The 20,051-nt window shown below is 51.5% G+C and overlaps 2 protein-coding genes across 9 annotated transcripts in view; both read left to right on the top strand.

Moving 5' to 3' along the window:
• Positions 1-386: 386 nt before the first annotated feature.
• ATP5MC2 (ATP synthase membrane subunit c locus 2) lies at positions 387-2,681 on the top strand. 2 transcript variants are annotated; one of them, XM_075525362.1, is made up of 5 exons: positions 387-470; positions 1,266-1,340; positions 1,889-1,966; positions 2,178-2,338; positions 2,424-2,681. In XM_075525362.1, exons 2-5 carry the CDS (start codon positions 1,302-1,304, stop codon positions 2,536-2,538), a joined length of 393 nt encoding a protein of 130 aa, XP_075381477.1. In that variant the 5' UTR covers positions 387-470; positions 1,266-1,301; the 3' UTR covers positions 2,539-2,681. The 2 variants fall into 2 exon arrangements, with proteins under 2 accessions (XP_075381477.1, XP_075381478.1); XM_075525363.1 differs by having other exon boundaries at positions 437-461.
• A 665-nt stretch (positions 2,682-3,346) lies between these two features.
• LOC142420973 (cyclic AMP-dependent transcription factor ATF-7) overlaps positions 3,347-20,051 on the top strand; it is a 70,386-nt gene continuing 53,681 nt past the window's right edge. For 2 of the 7 annotated variants that reach the window (XM_075525343.1, XM_075525339.1), the window contains exons 1-2: positions 3,360-3,442; positions 18,862-18,938. The gene's annotated coding sequence lies outside the window, so the exon portion shown is untranslated. Of the gene's footprint in view, positions 3,443-4,191; positions 4,946-18,861; positions 18,939-20,051 lie in introns of those variants that run through there. The other 5 variants (XM_075525342.1, XM_075525338.1, XM_075525341.1 and 2 more) reach the window with 5 other exon arrangements.

Genomic DNA, 20,051 nt, shown 5'->3' with positions numbered 1-20,051 from the left:
CTGCACACACATACACACACGTGCACACACGTACACACACGTGCACACACTGTACACGCGTGCACACACTGCCCACACACTGTACACGCGCACCCACACGTGTGCACACCCACGCACACCCCCACGCCCCCCCAGCCCCACGCCCCCCCCGTCTCCCTGTGCCCCCCCGCGATATTGCGCCCGCAGCGCCCCTCTTGGCCGCCAGGGGGCGCAGCGCGTGATCCCGCCCCCTCCCTCCAGACCCCGCCCCCTCCGCCCGGCCCCGCCCCCGCGCCGCCCTGCTCCTCACCGCCCCGCAGAGGGCGCGCAGCCCCCGGCCCTGCCGCCTCCCGGCCCGCAGGCGGCGCCGCGGGGCGGGCGGCGCTCTGGGCGGCAGCACCCTTTGCCTCTCAGTGGTGCTTCCGGGCGGTGCTAGCGGGCGCGCCTGCGCACTCGGTGCCTCCGCGACCTGCCCGCCGCCGGTACGCCAGGTGAGCGGCGGCGGGCCGGGCCGTGAGGGGAGGCAGCCCCGGGGGGGAGAGACCCCCTTGGTGGGGGCAAGAGGAGGGGGAGAGAGACCCCCTCAGGGTGGGGGAGTGGGAGAGAGACCCCCTCAGGGGGAGGGGAGGGCGAGAGCGATCCCTTCAGGGGTGGGGGGCGGCGAAGAGAGACCCCCCCTTTGGGTGAGGACCTCCAGGAGAGGGGCGATCCCCCCCCCCCAAGGAGCTGGTTGGGGTTGGGGCATCCCCCCTCCGAATTTTGGGGTGACACCTCGCCCACACACAGAGTTTTGGGGGTGACCCCCCACTGTTTTGGGGCGGCATCCCTCCACGCTGGGGTTTCGCCCCTCACGCTCTGTCCTCTCCAGCCCCCACGTCCCCTGCCAGGGCTGGGGGTCCCCAGGCCCTGACACCCCCCCCCCCCTCCCCGAGCTGCCCCATTCTCTGTCCACGCCTGCTGCGGGAGGCAGGGCCGAGGCGGGATCCCCCAAGGCCTGTCCCACCTCATGGGGACCAGGGGCTCTGTGAGCTCCTGTTGCCCCCCTGGGAGGGTGAAACCCCCCAGGACCCTAAAGTCCTGAGTCCTAAACTGCCACCATGGTGGCACTCAGCCAGGAGCTGTCACCTGGGTGACAAAGACACGTCCTGCCTCACCATTCCCGCATGGCTCAGACCTCCTGTGTGTCCCCAAGTCCTCTGCCTGTCCCAGGGGCCACCTTGCATCCGTGAGGCCGGATCCCCTGTGCTGCGGCTCCTCACGCCCCGGTGTCTGTGTGTCTCTTCCAGCCGTGTCCCGCACGTATTGTCCCTCCGTCCCTCGCCATGTACGCCTGTGCAAAGTTTGTCTCCGCTCCTGCGCTAGTGAGTAGTGACAAACCCCTCCTTCGCCTTCCATGTCCCCTCTGCGGGATGAGGCTGCGCAGGGGACAACACGTGTCCCCCTCGGGGACAGGGGGAGAGGTTTGGGGACACTTTCACAGGTTTAGAGCCACCCTGGGCTGCACTGAAGGTGAGCGGAGCCCCGAGTGCTCAGCCGCTCTGGTTAAAGATCGTTTGCCATCCCTCGATGGTTACTAATTACCCAGATGCGGCGCTGGGAGTAAAGCGCCTTTGGCTGGGTGCCGGCCCCGGCAGCACGCAGGATCCGTACACCAACGCCTGCGGCCGTGGGGTGCCTGCGGCGGGGCCGCAGGGTGCCCAGGAGCTCCGCTTCGGTGCTGGGTGCCAGGACAGGCTCTCCCGTCTGGGTGCTGCCAATCTCACGGGGCACCCCGAGGGGCTGAGCAGGTTCGGGGGGTACCAGAGGTGGCAGCGGTGGCCTCGGGGGACTCCTGGGTGAAGTTTCGCTGCCCCGGGGGAGCGCGGGGTGGGACATGCCCCCCAAATCTGAGGGTGGCTGTGCTTTGCAGGTGAGGAGGAGCTCGCGGGTGCTGTGCCAGCCCCTCTCTGCCTCCGTGCTGAGCAGCCCCGAGGCCCGGACGGAGCAGGTAATGCGCCCAGCTCAGACTGGGGGGCACGGGGGTGCCGGGGGGTGTTGAGCACCGGCCCTGGGAGGGGCGTAGGGGGGAGAACGTGCCTCCTGCCCGCTCTGGGGCTCCCCGGGAGGCTGTGGGGAGCTCGATGGGGGAAACTGAGGCCTGGGAGGGGCTGAGGTGAGGTTCCCCAACACCCACGCTTGCCCACCTTCCTGTCCCCCAGGTGTGGCTGGGTGCCCACCGGGCCATCCAGACGAGCGCGGCCCACCGGGACATTGACACCGCCGCCAAGTTCATCGGCGCCGGCGCTGCCACCGTGGGGGTGGCCGGCTCCGGGGCCGGCATCGGCACCGTCTTCGGCAGCCTCATCATCGGCTACGCCAGGTCAGGGGGGAGACACCGGGGGGTGGAAAGGGGGGGGTCACGGGCCGGCTGCGCCCCTGCTGACCGGCCTCCCCTCTCCCCGCAGGAACCCCTCACTTAAACAGCAGCTTTTCTCCTACGCCATCTTGGGCTTTGCCCTCTCCGAGGCCATGGGGCTCTTCTGCCTCATGGTGGCCTTCCTCATCCTCTTCGCCATGTGACGGAGCCGGTGACAGCGACGGTGACGGAGCCAGCACCCCGCTGTGCCCGCTCCCACGCCCAGCCGTGAATGCCAGTTGGGGGGCAGGGGAGAGCCCCGGCCCCACCACGGGCGGGAGGGGAATAAAGACGGTTTGATAACGGGGTCTCAGCTCCTTGTGTCTCCTTGGTGTCCCTGTCCTGTGTCACTTGCCCATGGCTGGCACCGGGGCATGGCGCAGCGGGATCCACGCTGCCCTGGGCTGGCTTTCCCCCCCTGGGGAGGTGGCAGTGTCCCCAGAGGGGACACCAGCTGCCTGGCGCTGAGCCCTGCTGCCACCCTGAGCCCTCAGCCACGTCCCCAAGGGGACAGGGACATCGTTGATCCCTGGGGACAGCCAAGAGCCCTCGGGACTGCAGCCTGGGCTGACACCGCCATCCGTCCCTGCCCAGGGACATCACCCCTTTGGGGACACCTCAGCCGGGATCAGCGGGCGGCCCCAGGGCCAGGAGCTGGGGTTTGGGGTGTTCCTGGGTGTTGGGGTGCGGGTGTCAGGGGTGTCCTGGGATCAGGGGTGTCCCGGGAGCGGGGTGTCCCGGTGTCAGCGTGTCCCCGTCTCGCTGGCCCCGCAGGATGGAGGGCCCCCCCCCCCCGGGCCGGTCTCTCTGTCCCCCCGGAGGCCTCCCTCTCTCTGGCCACCCCCGAGGAGGCGTGGTCAGCCCCGCCCCTCCGCGGCGAGACCCCGCCCCCAAAGCCCCCCATTGGCCCCGGCGCCGTTACCTCCCCTCGGGTCTCGCGAGAGTCTCGCGCGTGGGGATAGGCGGGGGGGGCGGGGGGGTTCGCGGAGGGGAGGCGGGAGCCCCAGCGCGAGAGGCAGCTAGCGCGAGGCCCCGGCGGCGGCGCGGCCCGGCCCGGCCCTCCCTCAGGTAACCGGCAGCGTCCGGGCTCGGCGGGCCGCGGGGCCGCCCCGGGCGGGGGAGGCGGCGAGAGAGGCGGCGGGGCAGCCCCCGGGGGGGCCGCGGGGAGCCCCGGCCGGCCCCTCCCCCCACAACTCTCCCCGAGTTTTCGTGAGGCAGCCGCTCTGCCACCCCTGCCCCTTCGCTGATTGACGGCGCCCTCCGGCCAATCGGCTCGCCGCCAGGTCCGGAGTGGCGGGCGGTACGGCCAATGGTGGTTTAGGGGGCGCCGCGATGGGGCAAGCCACTCCCCGGGTGGGCGGGGCTTCTGGAGGCAGCGAGGGGCCCGGGCGGTGCCTGAGGGGGGGAACCCGGAGGCCAGGGGGGCCCCGGGGTGGGGGAAACCCGGGGAAATGAGGGGACTTGGGGGGTAGGGGCGGAGGTATGGGGAGGTCAGCGGGATACGGGGCGTCAGGAGTATGGGGGGGCCACGAGGGGTTGGGGTCTGGGGGGGGGGCCTTTGGGGTGGGGGTCTTGAGGGGGGCCTGGGGAATAGGAGGGGGCTTGGGGGATTGCAAATAGGGGGGCATGGAGGGGTGGGTGTCTTGAGGGGGGTTTTGGGGGTTTGCAACTATGGGGGGCTTTAAAGGGAGGGGGGGGTCTTGCAGTGGGATTCTGGGGTGTGAACCCTGCAGAGGCATTGGGGAGTCTTGAGGGGCTGTGGACGGGGGGAGTTGAGGGGTGGGGGAGCTTTAGAAGATGAGAGAGAAATGTGTGGGGATCTTTGGAGGTTGTAGATATGGAAGACCCTTTGGCGTGCAGGTCCTGGGGGACCCTGAAGAGATACGGGGTGTCCTGGGGGATGGCAGATATGGGGACCTCAGTGGTTAGAGGGGATCCTGGGGGGAACCCCCTGAGGTGCAGGGGGAACCCCTTTAATTGGGACTCTGTCCACCTCTGGATGAAGAGGGGTTTGGGCTCAGCGTGGTGGCTCGTGACTCTTTTGGGGCAGCTGAGGAGGATCCAGGCCCACGTGTGGGGGGCTCCCAGTGGCAAGCAGATATAGAAAGGATGTGGAGAGCTTGTAGGTGCCCATGGGGGTGAGGTGGGGAACAGGGTGTAGGGTGGTGAATGGCTGTGGGTCTGCAGGGTGTTGGGAGGTGGGGGGCTCTCAGCCCCATCCCACCCCGTGCAGTCCCAGGGGGATCAGGGACTCCCACAGCACTGAGTAAAGGAAGACACGCAAACAGCAGAAATTAGAGAATTAAGTAGTTTCTGCCAAAGTCTGAAACAGCGGTTAGTTCTCACTGGGGGACTTTGAGAGCTCAAACGTCTCGGAGCTTGTTGAAGCGGTGAGGTTTCACCATGCACTTGCTCATCTGCTGCTGGTGCTGTGAAATCTGTTGCCTCTCAGTAGCTCTGACTTTGCAAGCACAACCCGGGTCGCGTCTCAAAGCTGTTTTGTTCCTACTGCCAGAAGCGTTGGTGTGGAGTCCCTCAGCCTTACTAAGGAAAAGAGATCGGCTGGTTCAGGTGTGAGATGAAATGTGTGTGACAACAAAAACTCCGTGTTCTGCTCAGGTTTCCCCGTTTTGCTCTTTCTGCCTCTTTGTTGCCTCTTCTTCGCTGAGTCCCGTCGTTATCTTTCTTTATGAAGTTATCACTTCTTTCCCTGCTCAGGTCCCTCTAAAGACAACATTTCAATTTAACGTTCAGGAGTACAACATACAAGCGTCGTTAACGCTTCAGTGGACTTCCCAATTTATTTTGCCTCACTACAGTGCTTGTTGGGCAGGGACTTTCTTCCGCCAGCAGTGTTGAAGGGCACAGTCTGAAGGGGTTGTCTAGTTCTTTGCAAACTGCTTTAAAAATAGTTGTCGCTAAAATGCAGTCATTTCTGGAGCGGAATTCAGCAGCAGTTCTGAACCACTGGCTTTGTTGGACAGTTTTTTTGGATTGGGGTTTTCTCAGCGGAGACTAAGAATAACTTCACTGTTTGAATGTGGAGGAGAAGTTTGTGGGAGGTGGATTCAACAGCCAGATTCCTGTTTGGAAAACGAGTAGGGTTAACATCCTTGCTCCTTGTTTCCTTAAAGCGAGAGATCATATTCACCTTCTGTGACATGAGTGGGGTAATTCCTGTTGCCAACTGTAATCACTTTGCGGGCTGGAGAGTGCTGGAGTGCTTGTTTGCTCTTAGTGTTAAAAACAAACAAACAAAAAAGGAGTGGGTTCCGCTGGTGGAAGCAGCTAGTCGGCAATCGACCTGCGAGGTTTGTAATGATTGCCTGCGGGCGGGATGGTCTTTTCTCAGAAGAGTGTTTTATTTCTGATCCTAGAAGTTGGTTGGGAATTGAGAAGTGGGAGGCTATTTTAGTATCCAATAGACCTCGCTGCTTTGAGAATTTCGGTGCAGCCATGAATTTCCTTAATTGCGTGCCAATCCTTTGGTTATACCTAATGGTAGTACGTTAAATGCTTCCTCTCCCTTTTGGCGTTTGCCTGTCAACTAACTGTAAAAAAATTATCGTGTCCACCTTACTTACCGCTTAGCCAAACTAGACGTCCAGTTATTTTAATCTTTCCTTGTAAATCAATCCCTCCAGCTGCTTAACTGTATTTTCCTGAATGCCTTCCAATTTGCCAATATCCTTCTGATACCGAATAGCTTGGAGTTGAACGTGGTTTGCATCAGAGTGCTGGAGATTGGGACTTTCCCTCCTTGCTCTCTGTCTGCTCACATTATAAGAAGGAAAAGCTTTACACAAACTTTGTGAATATGTTAAAGCTTCCGCTTGCCATTTGTCTTTCACTCTAGCTTAGCCTTCCCCTGTTGAAGGGTGTTTCTAACGTTAATTTCTACTTATTCTTGCTCGTATTTCTGCTTTCCCAAGGCTCCTTATTTTCCAGTCTTCTCCCGCGACGCCCACCGTATGTGGTTAGCACTCTCATTTTTTTTTTTCTCTGTGTGATTTACGAAGATGTCAGGTGAAAATGAACTTGCTGTTGAGCCTTGCTGAGTCCCGCTGTTACACGCTCAGCCCACCTTGGTAGGTTGCAAGTGTTGTTACTCTTTTTAAGTTGGTTGACAGGGCTGTTGTTGGTCCGAGTTAACTTGGAAGCGCCTTACAATCCGCGTGGCACGACTATGATGGTGATTGCATAGATATGCCGTGTAGGAAGATGGCAAAAATAAAAGGACGTGGCTTAAAAAAAATCAAACTTCTCATTAATGTCTTTATTCTCATCTCTTCTGAAACCCCTCAGAGCCCAACTGGAGGAGACGCTGACTGGAGGACGTTCTCAGGATGACTAAAAGGGGGTTTGTGGACGTGGCATGGGGCAGGCAGGAAATTTCCCTCACCCGTTTTGAAAGAAGGGGAAGTTTGAGAGAGGAAGCGCTAGTGGATGGGTGCGAAAGGATGGTTGTGAGGAAGAAACGGAATCCTCCTTCCATCCTCCTTGAACATGCAGGAACCTGCTTGCAAGGTCCACCAGTTTCACCTGATGAGGCAGCCAGGAGGAACTGGAGCTCTTCTGAAGGGTGTGCAGCGGGGATCAGGGCATCTAGGACACATCTTCGCCCAGAGCCGGTCGCTGCCTCTTTGTGGTGGAAACGTTTTTAAAATGGCTTAGTAAAATACAGTCGGCTTCTGGCAGGCCTCGTGGTGCACGTGTTGTTTTTTGCAGCATGTGTTCGTAGAGGATCTCTGGGTTGGATTTTGTTTTGGACTCATTTTCTGCTGCATCACATGTGATGCTTTTCCACATTCTGTTTGGTTTTATTTATCCTTCTGACTTTCTTGGGACCTTTTTTTTTCTTTTCTTTTTTTTTTTTTTTTTTTGACGTTCCCAGCACCAAGAATTGAGGCCAGATTTCCAAAACCGCTCTTCCCCCAGTCATTTAGCACCCAACTATGATGCATTTTGAGAGAGCTTCCCAGTGCTGGGAGAAAATATTTTTTTGTAACAGACCTTCAGGATTGAGGACCTGTTGCTTCCTGTAACTTCATTATTATTTTTTTCCCCCCTTTTAAAGTAATCCTGTTTCTTGGTTTTGGTTTCAAGGAACTTGTAATACAGCGGGTGAATGCCGAGTAGTGTAGGCTGAGCAGAGATGTAAGCAAGGGGACTGGGTTTCCCTGGGGAGCTAGAAATGCTTTCTGTTTGGTGTAGAGGTGCGTAGGAAGCTGCCTATAGAGACTAAAACAAAAGCACATTTATAGCCTTGCTTCCTTTTGAATATCAGCCGCATAATGCTCAGCCCTCACATCACAATATTTGTCCCATCTTTTTGTCTGGCTGATGAATTCCTACATCGTGTCACTTGAAGTCCTCAGCGAATCTCTTAATTCTGCTCCTTCTCCGCTTCTTCGAATCGCTTTGCCCAGATCCGAAAAGTTAAGGCTCAACCTGCGTGCAGCCTTGCTCTGCCGGCAGAAGCAGCGGGAGCGGGAGTTTGAGGTTGGCCAAGCTGTTTCTGTGGCCTCAGCAATGTGCACGCAGGCGAGTAAGCTGTGAGACCGGGCCACGGAGAGCACACGCGTTGGAGGACACCAGGATTTCCTGGTTTACAGCCCTTGGAGGTGGTGGTATCCACAGAGGTTCCTCTCCAAGCTGCTGGTTGATGTTCGTGCGCTTGGGTTTGTTCTCCCTCTTTAGAGCTGGTATTTACAATGTGTTTTGCTGCAATTAGTCTTGGCTCGTGGGAGTTTGGCTTAATTGCTTCTTTGAAGTTCAATTTCATAATCTTCCAAGAGCTTCTTGCTTCCCCCCCCCCCACCTCCCTGATACACCTGGTGGGGCTTGTGCTGACACAGAAGTCAGCTGCACAGTAGCCTTTATTTAGCACGCGCTGTATTTTAATGCATGCCAAAGTTTGACATTTGTTTTTGAAACATAAATTCAGTGCCTTAACCAACTCCAACACAATGTGGTTTCACCGAGGCTAAACCTAATTTTAATGCTGGCTAATTAATGCTAAGAGGGATTTTTGGATTGCATTTCTTTCCTCTAAGCTCTTTGCACGCTTTGCTGGGGTGGCGATGAGAGGCCGAGCTGGCTGGGGTGAACTTTCCTACCTCCACATCTCCCTTTTGCTTCTGTACGTGAGTAGGGGCTGCTGTCCCGCATCGGGACAAGTGCAGAGCTGAGCTCCCAGGTGACAGCAGCCATTTATTGAAGTTTCCCGACGAAAGCAACGTGTTTGGCTCACGGAGAGCAGCGTGGGGATTGCGAACAGCGCTGCCGCTCTCGTCGCAGGAGCGAGCCAGCCCGCGGAGAGCCTGCAGCGGTCTGGAATGCCGCTCTGCTGTCCCACCCTTGCGCGAGAGAATAAAGCGGCGGTGGAGACGCGGTGCCAGCCGTTGCAAGCTGGTTCATGAATAAACAAAGCTTCTCTGCCAGCTACGGGCCATGCTACCCACTGGGGGTATTTCTCTGTGCACGCTCTGCAGAGCTAGCCTCGCTTCTGAGCTCTCTTTGTGAGGCACGGCTACCAAATAAATCCAAAAAGAGAAGCTGTATGAAGATGTTTTCCTCCCCTTCTCCCGAAAAGAAGACGTTTGAACTCCTTTAGTATGAAATGCATGTTGTGCCTCGAGTTCAAAAGTGTGTAAAGCTGCAAAGTTCACCACTTCCCTGCCTTCAGGGGATGCACTGCCACACTTGCAGTGCTGCCTTTAGCAGAGCTCTTGCACAGCTTGCTTTTTTTTGTGCTTATGGAGAATGTTTTCAGCCCTGGCTGGCAGAGACCTCGTTCTGAATACCATTGTTACTATTTAAAATAATAATAATAATAAAAAAGCAGTCTTTCACAGACTTCACTGTATTAAGGACTTGGCTAGACGCAGACTTGGCAGTGCTAGAGAATAAGCAATGCCCAAATGAGCGTATTTATACCTGTGTAACTAACCGTACCGAGCTGTCTTATACCCTTTAACTGTTTCCAAAGTGAGTAAACCAGACTTGGAGCAGAACATGGCTTTTGGGTTTGCTGCCAAAAAGCTCTTGTTGGTGCTGAGTCTGCTGAGATGAAGGGAACAAATCTTCAAATCGCTAAGCAGTTGATACTTGCAATTATTTAAAATAGCTGGTGTTTAAAATAGACTTGTTTCTAGAGGTACAGCTGGTCCTGTCCATGGCTGAAGATGCTGGAAATCCTCAGAAGTTTTGAAAGTGAGGTCGAACAGCTGCTGGTGAAGCTGAAGTAGGTTGCGTGTGGGCAGGGATAGCTTTGCCAGTTAATCTTCTCGCAGTGAAATGTAGTTTTCCTCTACCTCGTGCTGTTCTCATTGCAGCGGGATCTAAAGGTAGGCTTGGCAGCCATTCTTCCACCGTTCCTGCAGTAAGAATACTCCCTTTTTTTTTTTTTTTTTTCTTTTTTGAGTGTTGGTAAAATAGAGCTGGAGGAGGAGCAGCAGAGGGAGATGAGATCCAAAGGCAGATTGTCACCAGGGGTGACAGCAGCTGGGTGCCAGCTCTCCTGGAATTAACTGTTGGGTCCTGAAAATACGAAGGCAGAGACTTAGCTGAGCATCCCGCAGCACGGGGTGGATTTACCGTATGAAAACGGAGCTGAGGAAGCTTATCTACAACCTTAATCGGATTAGAAGTCTTTATATGGCAGAGTGCACTGTTACAAACCTGGAGAGTTTATATAAGAGCGAGCATTGCTCATCGTCCAGATCCTCGCTCTGACCGAGCCACGTGCAAAGCGAACGTGATAAAATGTGACTTTTTGAACATAATCCCGAGTGTGTTGGCAGAATTTTAACGAGCGAGTACATTTTCTGGTGGAGGTGGTGAGAAACTTCCTGAGGGATGCTCGCTCTTCTTCGTGTGATGTTTTTCATCTTTCTACCCTGCGCTGCCTTTGCTTTGTTTTTGGAAAGCTCTCTATTTTTAACGCGTATAGAGAGCCCGTTTGTATGATCCACGTTTAGAACGCTGTATCGTTCATCTATGTAAGATTTCACGTTTTGAATTATGTAAACTATATATAGGAAATCATTGCTTTGTTCACCGCTAAAACGCAATCATTCCGAAGGCAGAATGCAGTTCTAGTTAAACAACTCACTATAATGTACCAGATATCTAGACATTGCTTATATTTGGAATATTTCTTGCTCCCCTCTGATTTTAGGGCTCGCATATCAAATAATGATGCCATAAAATGTGTGTGCCTTTGAATGCTAAATAAATAAAAATGCCCACATGTGATGTAAATAATAACAGGTGGGACAAAATATTTTTACTTTATGACCATGCGTACATGCAAGAACGTCGTGCCTTTCTGTCCCCTGTCCCGCTGGTGCTATTTCAGTTATTTTAATTCATTGACAAGAGTTTTATCCATAGGTAGTTGCTTACATAAGAGGGTCTCCTGTTCTTAACTCCGTACAGCCTTGACTTTGATCTTCCTTTAAAAGTATTCGCACACCATTGTGGGGAAAATATGTTCAAGCTTGACTTGGGCTCTTGCGTCCCATTTTCAGCAGCTTTTTTTCTCACTTTCATTGAAACAAGGGCTCTTAAGCGGCTAAATAATTTCAGGAAATGGGACTCCAGTTTCTAGGTCACTTAGGCATTTCCTAGGTAAAATAACGCATTCTCTAAGGCTTGTCATGGCTTTCTTATAATTATCTCTACTCAGTAAGAAACAGTGGGTCTCTTAGGTTTTTTCCTCCCTTTCTTAAACTTGAATTATTTCTCTCTCCTGTAGTAGATCTCTTGCAATATGTTGTCCCTGCTGTGAAGAAGTATATAGCTGAAGATGTATCACCGCTAATGAAGAAGCACAAGGCGACCCGAGAGCTGTAGTGCCAAGATCCGGAGGCTGCCTGCGTGCGTCTTGGATTCTGCCTTTTAGAGTGTCTGTTTACTCAGTGTGCTGTCGTGCTACAAATTCAAGCCTGCTGGAAGCAACGCCAGAAAAAAATCTCCTGTCTGGTGATCTCTGCTTAGAGCCTCTTTTTCCGCGGGCTGCAAGGGTTCACTTGATTGTGGTGTGAAGGAGGAAAGAAAAGCTTTTTGCTTGAGATTGTGGGGAGGGTTTGTGTAGTGTTGCTTTGGCTAGTGTTGGATACAGGTGTGCTCTCGCCTGTTGTCACTCTGGGTTCATGCTTAGGTTGGCACCTTGCTCCTGGTGGCGGATGTACCTCTGGGTCTAGCCAAAGACGCGGTGTCTGCTCTGATCTTGGAGATGACAGCAACGGTGGGAATTAAGTGGAGGCTTGTCTGACTTCAGTGGAGAGGCTCGGGGACTTCCGTGAAGTTCCTCCTGTTTTGGAGGAGGTCCTGGTGCAACCAGTTGATGATAAACCATGCCTGGGGCCTTGCTGCTCCTTGCAGTGTTGAGGCAGGATGCTGTATTTGGTGGGAGCTGGCTAGGTGCTCCCATCAAATACCCTATCTAGGTGCTGCCAGTGAGTCCTGCTCTGTCCACTGTCAGGGTCTTGCAGTTTGGTCTCTCCCTTGTGCCTTGTGCACATACCTTAGGGACATCCTGTAGAGTCCATATTTCCTCCAGAAGCTGGGAGTGGAAGTGCAACTTTGGCACGTGAGTAATTGGATGATGATTTAGAGATGGTCTTTCTCCATCTTCTTGCCCCGGGAAAGTTGCTGACTTGCTGGTTTATGTTGGATTTTGTCTCATGTTCATCAGAGGCTTCGAAACCCTTTGGACAGATGCCTTTTCATATTAGAAATCTGATACTTGGCACCTAACTAGAGAAACCTTGCCTGCGTTAAAGCATGTTTTGCCAAGCTACGGCTGCTTCGGTGATGTTTGGCAAGGATTAAAGTAGGTATTTGAGGAGCAGCAGCTACTTCTCTCTCAGGAATCTGACTGTGAAAGGAGGAGTAGGAGGATGCGTGCTGTTAGCGCCATGAAATCTGACCTCCTTGCACCTCAAAAACACTGAACCCAGAAGTGCTCCAAAACATCTGCGCACTGGTGTCCCTCAGCTCGATGTTAGAGAGCAGAAGGACCTCCTGAAGACGGTTCCGGATCACTTAAGCTTCTTGCGGTTGGTCTCTCTTGCCTTTTTTTTGCCATAGTGTTCTGCATAGATTAAAAAAACCAAACAAATAGTATCCTTCCCTTTGTGCTGCCAGTGATGTGCAGGCAGCCCCGTGGCTCGGCTGGGGCCCAGCCGCGCCAAGATGACACGAGACTTTCTCTAACACCTTGCTCCGAAGTCGGAGGCCAGGCCAGATCTGATCTGGAGGCTGGCCAGTGTGAGCAGGCTCTTGGACAATGAAGCTTCTATAATGGTTTTTATCCTGCCAGACCCGAATGCGGAGGCAACGTTAACAAATTACACTTTTTGTTATGGTAATGGTAAACTCGTTACTGTTTGTAAGAGGGTTATAAACGGTGTAAGTCGTGTAGTTGGGAGGACTAGTGGAAGCTGTGCTGGGAAAAGCCTTCTGGCTGCCTGGAGCTCTTGGCTGAGGGGGTTTGTACTCTAACTGCAGGGGAAAAGCTTTTCTGGTCCCAGTTAAGTCACTCACGGCTGATGCGCTGGTTTGGGGCCCATGTTATTCCTTTTGCTGGAGTTTGTTTTACGTTTGACAGGGTGCTGACAATGTCTCCCTATCCCATCGCTCACGCGCTGAGAAGAGGAGAGCGACTCTTGTTCATGGCGGCTGCTTCATGTGAGGTTTGACCCTTTTCCCAAAGCATGTGGAAATACTCTTTGCAGCCGGGCTGTTACTTTGCTCCTGCGTGAGCTGAGGAGAGCTGCTTTTTTAAGTCACTTTAGAGCCAAATGTCATGCCTGGTAGGAAAAGGTCGTTCTCCTGATAGCAGCAACTGCAGCTCGCTGGGGTGGTGAAGCTCTAGGGCTGTTTTAAGGCTCTTGCAAGCGGGAGGCGAGAGTGTAGGGCGTCTTTGCTATCGAGGCGATAGTGTCCCAACTATTTGGGGATGCTCTTGTGGATAGGGGATCCTCCACAAGCTTGAGAGCAGTGCTGAACACCCGGAAAGGTACAGTCAGATGGTAAGTGGTTGGACTTTGCTTTCACCCTGCGCTGTAGGTTAACTCGTAATGACTTGTTAAATACTGTATGTCTGTTGGAGATTTACTTCAAGCGAGTTCCTTGCCAATATTCCAGTTTATACAGTTGGGTTTGCTTTATCAAGCTTATAAAGCATAAGGGTGTTATGCCTCTAAAGCAGATTTTATAGCATCGGCTTTTGGCCTTCTTTCCCAGCTGACAATTTTAAGCTCTCTTGTAGCTTTTTGGTTACAAAGCAAACATTCTCACTCCTTCCCTCACACCCCAAAATAGCTTTAAAGTCAAAGCCTAGGACTAACAGCAGCCTGCGCATTTTCACTAAGCTCGGTGGTGGCCTCTCCCTGTAAAACTTAAAATCTTTCGCAATGTCTTTGGGTGTATAATAGCTGGCGATAAATAGTCAAACAGAGATCTGGGCACCCAGAGGTGCAGAACAAGCTCTGTTCCGAAGTCCCTGCAGGCACCCAATTTAGTTTGAGAGTCAGCAGTCATTCACCGGTGGAAATGAGGTGCTAAATTGACTTTACAAAGTACCTAAAAGCAGGTTGGGCACCTAGCCCTCTGTCTTGTAGAGCTAACCCTGCAACAAGAAAGCCTAAATGTTAAAGTGGTTTGTTTTCTTGGTGTGTTTTTTTTTTTTTAAGGAAGAACCTGACCTCTTCGTTTTTACCCCACTTTACGATGGATTTTGGTGCTCTGGATCGTCTCTGCGGTGTTGTACGTTAATCCAGGGTAGCGTGGGGAATGCCGACGCTAAACCCCAGCGAAGCGCTGTGGGAAGGCCTGGGTTCCCCTCCGTGCGTTTTCTGGGTGCAGCTGCCTCTTGCTGCTGCCTCTGTGACCCTGCTGATCCCAACCTATTCAGAGCACTGTGTGCTGAATATTCATTTCGATGGGCAGGAAGCTCGAGGCAGAGAGCTGTTAATGACTGCACTTAGAAAAATAATAAAGAGCCTTTCCTGGAACGGTCTCAAAGCAACATGTTTCCTTCCTTGCATTTTAGTGGGAAATCTCTTACTATTTTTGAGAGCTTGGGGCAGTGCCTTATACTTCCTTCTCTTTGGCTAGCGGAGTAGAAATAGCCATCTTAGTCTGACTTTCTTTCCCTCGTACTTACCAAAAAGCAATTTGATTTTTGATTGCAACCAACCTCTCTTCCAGTTCCAGCTCCCAGTGGCAATTACGGATTCTGTCTTGAGTCTGCCTGCAATCTTGTATAATCTCCTGTAGTAAGATGTATGCTACAGCACAGATTCTGTGCAGCCATCTATAATAATCTAGTTTATTGTGGTTTTATCTCTTCTTCCCAGTAGCAGTGTACTGCCTGTCCTTGGGGCTTGGTCTAGTGTCTTGAGCACTATTTGTGTTTGAATAGGCTTGTTTGTATCGTGGCTCTGGTTGTTAATGCTCTTGGCATGGCTCCCAGGTCTCAACAAAGTTACCCAAATTGATCTGGGATGGCCTTGCGACTCATTAGTCTCTGAGAATTAATCCCATGTAGCTCAGTCTCGTAAAAAGTTAACTCCTAGCTCTGTTTTACCTTTTGCATTAAACTGGCATGCCAAAAGTGGAAGAGTAGCAAGGAGCACAGTGACTTGATCGAGGAGAAAACAAGCTTCGCCTGCTGTAGGTGTAGTAGTACCCAGGCCGTACCTTGCAATAATCCCAGGTGGCAAAGCCTTCTGTGGGAAGACTTGTTTCTCTTTTTTGGGAAAATATGGGGATTTTCCCATAAGATATAAGAACGCCGTTTCTGATCTAGTTGTGCCTTTGCTCCTGCTGTCAGCTAAGTACTGTAATTTTCCTACAAAACTCAGAGCCCTCCCTGGATCCTCCACCCTTCTTGAAAACTCTTTGCCCTATTTAATAGCCTGGGACAATTGCAAACAGATTTTCTGTATTGCCTGTTGGTAGAAAGACATCTTATCTTTAGCTGCACCTTTGCTTGGACTTGTTCCTTCACGCCTGAGGCTGGTGTCTGTGATGGGTTTTACGTCTGACTGGCTGTGCTTTTTCATTTTGGAGAGTAAAACAGTTATAATCTCTGTGCCAGTACATGTCCTGCAGTGATACAGGACGGGGCAGTGGCACTGAACCATCTGGGTATCCGCTTTTTTCTTGCAGATGGCATTGCTCGTGTCAGATGAACTCCCCCATCCTAGAGCCCCTGGTAAGAGCCTTTTTGGGGCGCTGGGTGCCGCAGTCACCGCGGCGTCGGCACTGATCCTGACAGCGAGTCACCAACGCAATTATCCTGTGTGATCTGTCTGCTTTTCCTCGCCACCTCTCCTTCTATCGTTGCCGTAACTCTTGGCAGACTTTTAAAACGGATGCTGAAATTCCCTAAATTGTCCCTTTTTGCAGTGCAGCGCTCAAGCAATTGTTTGTTCTTTTGGAGGCTGCAAATCTGAGGGGTAAGAGAGTGCGATGGGAGACTGAAGCCTTTTACTGGAATCTGAAAAATAACCGTTTATAAACTCGTGCACAGACAGAATACAGAGCGAGGGAGGCTTGATCGTACCTGCAGGCATCTGTTCATCTCTTGGAAACTAACAGCCCTTTTGTTTCGGCACCGCACCTTTCACTGACAATCTTAACTTACAGTCAGTTCCCTAGGTACGTCCTTTCTCTTGATGTCCCTATCTCTAGCAATTTTCTTTCTTCTAACTCATTTTGCAGCTCATTCTTCACTCGAGTCTTCCTAGGCGGGTAAATCTTAGCAGAGAGAGACTTCTGTCAGCAGAGCGTGCAGTTTGCTTTTGTTTTCTGTTGTACTTTAAGCCTATTTTTAGGAGGTTGCTCTGCAGCTCTTTTGGTTTTGTTTCATAGTTGGTGCAACCTCTAGCTTTAATTTTGTGGTCATATTAATGTAAAGTTTATCCTTATGATTTATGGGAATAAACCATAAATGTGCTTGTACTGGTATACTAGTAAGCGTGTTCATGCTGGAGAGGGGAGCTGTGCTGGCAAACTCGAAGGAGAACAATTTTTGCATACACTCAAGTGTTCACTGGGATCTGAAGTATTTCAGCTTGTCTTGCAAGGCACAGATGCAAGTGTGTTGGGCACAAGCATTCCTGTAATAACAATAGTCACATGCAAATACAACAATAGAGCCTTATTTTTAGAGCATTTTTCATACCAACTCTATCCCCCAACGTTCAGCGGAGTTAATGACCTGGGAGTTTCTTCTAACTTAATACTGAGGTTTAAGGAAAAGGCGTTTTTTGATGGGGATTTGAGGTGATCCAGGAAAAAAAAGTGCTTACCAGTTGGTGGGAGCTGTGAGAATCCCAGTGTTGGGCACAGGAGATGTCGGGCCACCGTGGGAGGCAGCTGGACATGGGAGGGTAAGAGACCCAGCAACGTCCTCGGAGGGGATGAGGGGCTGGTTGCTCACGGCTTTCGCAAACCAGAAGAGGCATGACTCAGATTTACAAATCTTGGCTTGAGACTGCTTCCAGACCTCAGCTACTTGTCAGTAATTCAGCTGGAACAGGTCCGTAAAAGCTTCACGAACGCAAAAACCCCACACCGCTCGTACCTGGATCCTGACACGTATTAGGGCAACCGAGTGTACTTACCACTAGGGTGTGGGATATTTGTGGTTACGTGCGCTTGTGGAAGCGTGGCTGTGGGTAACAATACTAAAGACAATTAAGAGCCTGACTGTGGCCCTTTCCGTGGCATCAGGCTAATGCTGCCAACCCAAACCATGACTTGTCCTGTGGCTACAGGCATACCTCGGAAACTCTTTTCCTCTGTAAAGCTAAAATAGTGCATTTGAAAGGCTATAGAGCATCGTGGATGAAAGGATCCATAAATGCCAAATGTGCTTTTGAAAACGTGGATCCTGCTTCTCATGCCTCTTCCTAGACTGTTTCCAAATGGAAGTTTTTAAAATGGGTTCCATGAGGTGCCAACACACGTCCTGGGGGAAATCCTTTTCAGGAAGGCTGGTCTTTCATTGCTGTTGTTGATGCATGTAATATGTCTAATTCCTTTTAAGGGAGTTAAAATATTACCCCTAGGTGTCTGTCTAGACTAGGATAACGGGCTTAGTTTTTTTCTTAATGGGTTAGTTAACATGCTTTGGGACCACTTCGGTTTATGGACTGATATACCAGGGGGAAAGCAGCATATGGGCTGACTTTAATATGTGCAGGAAGAATTAAACTTTTAAATAAGTGGAAATGTTGATTATTGAGGTAAGCAAAACCAGCTTATCCCCAGACCAGTGTCCCAGTCAAGTTGTTCATCATGAACAGAGGATCTGATAGGCAGTGCAGTTCATTTGGACTGGAAGGGAAGGCTTCAGCTTTCACTCAATACCTGCAGCCTTTTCCTTTCCAGCTCTTGCAAGTACCAGGAGCCTGTTTAATATGGGTAAAATACATATTTTAATTGTAAAGATGACAGCATCATCCTGTCTATGTATGAATCCGGGCATCACTTTTAACCTCTCTAGAACTTCACACCTAGATTGTGGTTCATTGCCAAGTTTAAAATTATACATTTTGTTAATGTTTAATGTACCTTATCCGGGGAGGCAGTAGGGGATTGGGGTGAGTAAGGTCTGTGCGTGCATGGATGTTGGTGGGGGGAAAAGGGATGATTGAGAAACTCAGCGGTAACGGTGGGAAGCGGCAGAACTTTCCTGTTAGACTGGGGAGAACTGTGTCCAAGAGAGGGAGAGCCTCTGCGGGGGGGGGGGGGATGAGCTGTCTACTAAAAAGATGCTCAAGTAGAAGGTACTAGTCCTGACCCCTTTCCTGCTTCCCAATCCCAGCAACTCATTAAGAATCCTAGAATCAGAGAATGGTTTGGGTTGGAAGGGACCTTTAAAGCTCATCCAGTCCAACCCCCCTGCCATGGGCAGGGACCTCTTCAACCAGATCAGGTTGCTCCGAGCCCCGTCCAACCTGGCATTGAATGTTTCCAGGGATGGGGCATCCACCTCCTCTCTGGGCAACCCGTGCCAGTGTTTCGTCACCCTCGTTGTAAATAATTTCTTCCTTCTATCTAGCCTAAATCTTCTCTCTTTTAGTTTAAAACGATTACTCCTTGTCCTATTTGCACTCTCTTGCTTCCCGGTGGACTTCTGTGAAGAGTCACAGGGCAGAATAATAGCAAAGCAACTTCCAAAGCACCCATTTGGAAAGCATGTGGAGTTTTATGTCCCTAAAATGGTGGTAGTGGGAGGTTTGTGCATCTCCTCCAAGTCACGATATGCTTTGTCATCACAAAATTGGCAAAGGCTTATCCAGCTCCGACTGTGGCCTTACACAGCTCTTTGGGAAGACCCTTCTCTTTCCATTGTGTAGAAGGAGGCACAGCGAACATCGCAGCATGTAATCTCTTCCCGTGCTGGCACTGGTGCTGCCGGCAAAACTCTTCACTTCCATCTGTTTGCCTTCCCTTTGCAGGGGCTTGCCTAGATTAGGGATCCTCACAGCTACCTTGGATTACAGTTGATCCTGTCTACACCAGGCATTGCAAACAGGTTAGTTAAAACATAGTTCTAAATATATTTGATCTAAGGTGATAGGGTATATATTCTGAAACGTGGAGAAGACCACCTTCTGTTAGGTTTAAACTTTGAGAGGACAAAAGAGTTCAAAAGTGGTAAGTAGTCTCCTCTTCGGTGCAGCTGTACCCAAGCCTATAGGTCTCCTAATGTCCATTATAGGGGCAAATTGCCACCTTTTCATCACTGAGAGCAAGCTCTTGTGCCCAGGTTCAGCCCGTGATAGATTTTTCATTTATGAGCTTCTATGGTTCTAAGGGGATTTTCTATGGTTTGAGTTCTGCAGGTGCTAATTTGATATTTTGATTTGTTTGAGGGTTTTCTTTTTTAATTCTCTTGACTCTTCACAAGGGAATTCTTCCAGCAAGTTTCAGGTGGGTCTGCTGACTGAATTATTTATTAAGCAATCTGCAGCATGCTTGGTGTATTGCACACAAAATTGATGTGGCGTCTGCACCACCACGTTCACACTCTTGACTCAGATTTTCCAAAGCCTCAAAGTTAAGTAGATTGTCTCCAATTCTTTCTTCATCAGACCAATAATCATCTCCAAAACAATGTCTTGTAGTTCTTCTGAGCTTAATAGAAGCCCTCTGCTATCAGTAAGGCCTCGGGCTGCGCAAAACGCACTCTTGTTAATGCACATTTAAAACATGCTGCCTCATAGCACACACAGCAAAATACTTAACTTTATTATGCATCACCTGTGACTTGATTACTTTTTCCTTTAAAAACGCATGCGATCCTTCCCAGCTAAGGACCTGAATTAACAGGAGGCTTCGCGCACGAGTTCCTTGTGGAATCAAAACTTTAAATACCTTCGTACCCTACAAATGCAATTCACGCAGCAATTGAATAAGTGGAGCCTACGTGGGTGTGCGTTTAATCTCTAGAGGGTTCGTTTTTCTCTAGCTGCAAAGCAATCGTAAGCGGGTTGCCCAAGATCACAGCACAAGGCAGTGACGGAGCTGGGAATAGGACTTGGGTGAACGTTGCTCTGGGGCTCTGCCTCGCTTTGTTCACAGAAGAGCCCCTCGTCTCTCGGATGCTATCACAACATGTGCCTCCCGTGCCAGCTCGATGTCAGCT

Source organism: Mycteria americana, chromosome 26 (assembly GCF_035582795.1).
Source record: "Mycteria americana isolate JAX WOST 10 ecotype Jacksonville Zoo and Gardens chromosome 26, USCA_MyAme_1.0, whole genome shotgun sequence".
Lineage (NCBI taxonomy): Eukaryota > Metazoa > Chordata > Aves > Ciconiiformes > Ciconiidae > Mycteria > Mycteria americana.
Note: the sequence above shows the minus strand (reverse complement) of the source record. Positions and strands in the feature narration are given on the sequence as shown.